General features: G+C 56.5%; 1 protein-coding gene across 1 annotated transcript in view; it reads left to right on the top strand.

The window, feature by feature from the left end:
• The first annotated feature begins 1,672 nt into the window (after positions 1–1,672).
• The window catches only part of LOC115949260 (sarcoplasmic/endoplasmic reticulum calcium ATPase 1-like), a 3,208-nt gene continuing 1,646 nt past the window's right edge, over positions 1,673–3,234 (top strand). The window contains exons 1-2 of the mRNA XM_031065788.1: positions 1,673–1,802; positions 2,606–2,723. Coding sequence (XP_030921648.1) covers positions 1,678–1,802; positions 2,606–2,723 — 243 coding nt within the window. The 5' untranslated portion in view covers positions 1,673–1,677. The remainder of the gene's footprint in view (positions 1,803–2,605; positions 2,724–3,234) is intronic.

Here is a 3,234-nt window from a genome sequence, read left to right as displayed (position 1 = left end):
TAGAACCACTTGGAAACTCCAAAAAACCACCTTGAGATGCCAAAAAACCACCTGGAGACCCCATAAAAATCACCTGGAGACTTCCGTGGAGAAGGTTCCTTGAGGAACCTCGTGAGGAACACCTTGAGAGCCTCATAGAACCACCTGGGAACTCCAAAAAACCGCCTTGAGATGCCAAAAAACTGCCTGGGAAGCCCAAAAAATCACCTGGAGACTGCAAAAAACAACTTTGAGATCCCCAAAAGCACATGGAAACTCCATAAAAACCACCTTGAGATCCACATGGGGAAGGTTCCTTGAGGAACCACGTGGATAATCGCCCAAAATCACCTGGAGAACCCAAAAAACCACCTCGAGATGCCAAAAAATCACCTGGAGAACCCAAAAAAACACCTTGAGACCCCCATGGAGAAGGTTCCTTGAGGAACCTCCAAAAAAACCACCTGGAGGCCCCAAAAATCCGCCTGGAGACCCCCAAGGTGTCCCCTTGGAGACCCCCAGGTTGTCCCCAGGTTGTCCCCAACCCCGTTTGTCCCCCCCAGGTTACGTCCGTCGGCGCCGCCCCCGGGGGCGCGGCCGCCTGGTGGTTCATCTTCGCCGAGGACGGACCCAACGTCAGCTACCACCAGCTGGTGAGTCCCAGGTGTCCCCAAGGTGTCCCCGAGGTGTCCCTGAGGTGTCCCCAGGTGTCCTCAGGTGTCCCCAAGATCTGGTGACCCTGGGATGTCCTCAAGATGTCCCCAAGGTGTCTCCAAGATGTCCTCGAGGTGTCACCAAAAGGTCTCTGAGGTGGTCCCTGAAGTGTCCACAATCTCTGGTGACCCTGGGATGTCCTTGAGGTGTCTCCAAAATGTCCATGGGTGTCCTCAAGATGTCCCCAAGCTCTGGTGACCCCAAGGTGTCCCCAAAATGTCTCAAAGATGTTGCCCAGATGTCCCCAAGGTGTCTCCAAGACGTCCCCAAGATGTCCCCAAGGTGTCCCCACCCCGTGATCTCCCCCAGCCCCAACTCAGGTCCATCATGGAGGTCCCACCACCACCACGAAGGTTCCTCGTGGTGTTGCCCAGCTCCCAAATGTTCCTTCCTGGACATCCCCGAGATGTCCCCAAGATGTCCATGAGGTGTCCCTGAGGTGGTGACCCCGAGGTGACCCCGAGGTGACCCCGGTGTCCTCTCCAGACCCACTTCATGCAGTGCTCCGAGCACAACGTGGACTTCGAGGGCCTGGACTGCGACATCTTCGAGTCGCCGGTGCCGATGACGATGGCGCTGTCGGTGCTGGTGACCATCGAGATGTGCAACGCGCTCAACAGGTGAGGGCACCTTGGGCATGGGCACCTTGGGCATGGTCACCTTGGTCATGGTCATCATTGTCATTGTCATGCCAAGGTGCCCCTGAATGTCCTCAAGGTGTCCCCAAGTGTCTCCAAGATGTCCCCAAGATGTCCCCAAGGTGTCCCCAAGGTGTCCCCACCCCGTGACCTCCCCCAGCCCCAACTCAGGTCCATCATGGAGGTCCCACCACCACCACGAAGGTTCCTCGTGGTGTCCCCCAGCTCCCAAATGTCCCTTCCTGGACCTCCCCGAGATGTCCCCAAGATGTCCATGAGGTGTCCCTGAGGTGGTGACCCCGAGGTGACCCCGAGGTGACCCCGGTGTCCTCTCCAGACCCACTTCATGCAGTGCTCCGAGCACAACGTGGACTTCGAGGGCCTGGACTGCGACATCTTCGAGTCGCCGGTGCCGATGACGATGGCGCTGTCGGTGCTGGTGACCATCGAGATGTGCAACGCGCTCAACAGGTGAGGGCACCTTGGGCATGGGCACCTTGGGTATGGTCACCTTGGTCATGGTCATCATTGTCATTGTCATGGTCATGGTCATGGTTGTGGTCTTGGTCATCATGGTCACCTTGGTCATGGTGATCATGATCATGGTCATTGTCATGGTTGTGGTCTTATTGTCATCGTTATTGTCATCGTTGTTGTTGTCATGGTCATCCTGGCCATCATGGTCACCATGGTCATGGTCATCATGGTCATGGTCATTGTTGTCATGGTCGTGGTCATGGTTGTGGTCTTGGTCATTGTTGCTATCATGGTCATCATGGTCACCATGGTCATGGTCATGGTCATGGTGGTGACCATCGAGATGTGCAACACCCTCAACAGGTGAGGGACACCTTGGGCATTGTCATGGTCACCATGGTCATGGTCACCATGGTCATGGTCATCATTGTCATGGTCATGGTCATGGTTGTGGTCTTGGTCATCGTTGTTGTCATGGTCATCATGGTCACCATGGTTGTGGTCATGGTGGTCACCATGGAGATGTGCAACGCCCTCAACAGGTAAGGGCACCTTGGGCACCTTGGTCATGGTCATGGTCATCATGGTCATGGTGTGATGTCCCCAATGTCCCCAATGTCCCCAGCGTGTCCATGAACCCCAGCCCAGATCCCACCATGGGAGAACATCTGGCTGGTGGTTCCTGTCCATCCCAATGTCCCCAATGTCCCCGATGTCCCCAATGTCCCCCATGTCCCCATGACCTCCTGGTGACCCCGATGTCCCCCTGGTGACCCCGATGTCCCCGATGTCCCCAGCCTGTCGGAGAACCAGTCTCTGGCGCGGATGCCGCCGTGGGTGAACATCTGGCTGATGGGCTCCATCTGCCTCTCCATGTCCCTGCACTTCGTCATCCTCTACATCGACCCCCTGCCCGTAAGGGGACACCCGGGGGGGACACCGGGGGGTGGCCTTGGGGACATCCGGGTGGTGGTCACTGGGGTGGTGGCCATGCGGTTGGTGGCCATGGGGATGTTGGGGTGGTGGTCATCAAACCAGTGTTCATTGGATGGTGGTCACTGGGGTGGTGGTCGTTGGGTGGTGGTCATGGGGACGTTGGGGTGGTGGTCATCAAACCAGTGGTCATTGGGTGGTGCTCATGGGGTTGGTGGTCATTGGGTGGTGCTCATGGGGACATTGGGTTGGTGGTCATCAAACCAGTGGTCATTGGGTTGGTGGTCATTGAGTTGGTGACCATCAAGATGGTGGTCATGGGAACATTGCGTTGGTGGTCATCAAACCAGTGGTCATTGGGTTGGTGGTCATTGAGTTGGTGACCATCAAGATGGTGGTCATGGGAACATTGCGTTGGTGGTCATCAAACCAGTGGTCATTGGGTTGGTGACCATCAAGATGGTGCTCATGGGGACATAGGGGTGGTGGTCAT

The sequence above is a fragment of the Geospiza fortis genome, unplaced genomic scaffold (genome assembly GCF_000277835.1).
Source record: "Geospiza fortis unplaced genomic scaffold, GeoFor_1.0 scaffold2090, whole genome shotgun sequence".
In the NCBI taxonomy this organism is placed as follows: domain Eukaryota; kingdom Metazoa; phylum Chordata; class Aves; order Passeriformes; family Thraupidae; genus Geospiza; species Geospiza fortis.
Note: the sequence above shows the minus strand (reverse complement) of the source record. Positions and strands in the feature narration are given on the sequence as shown.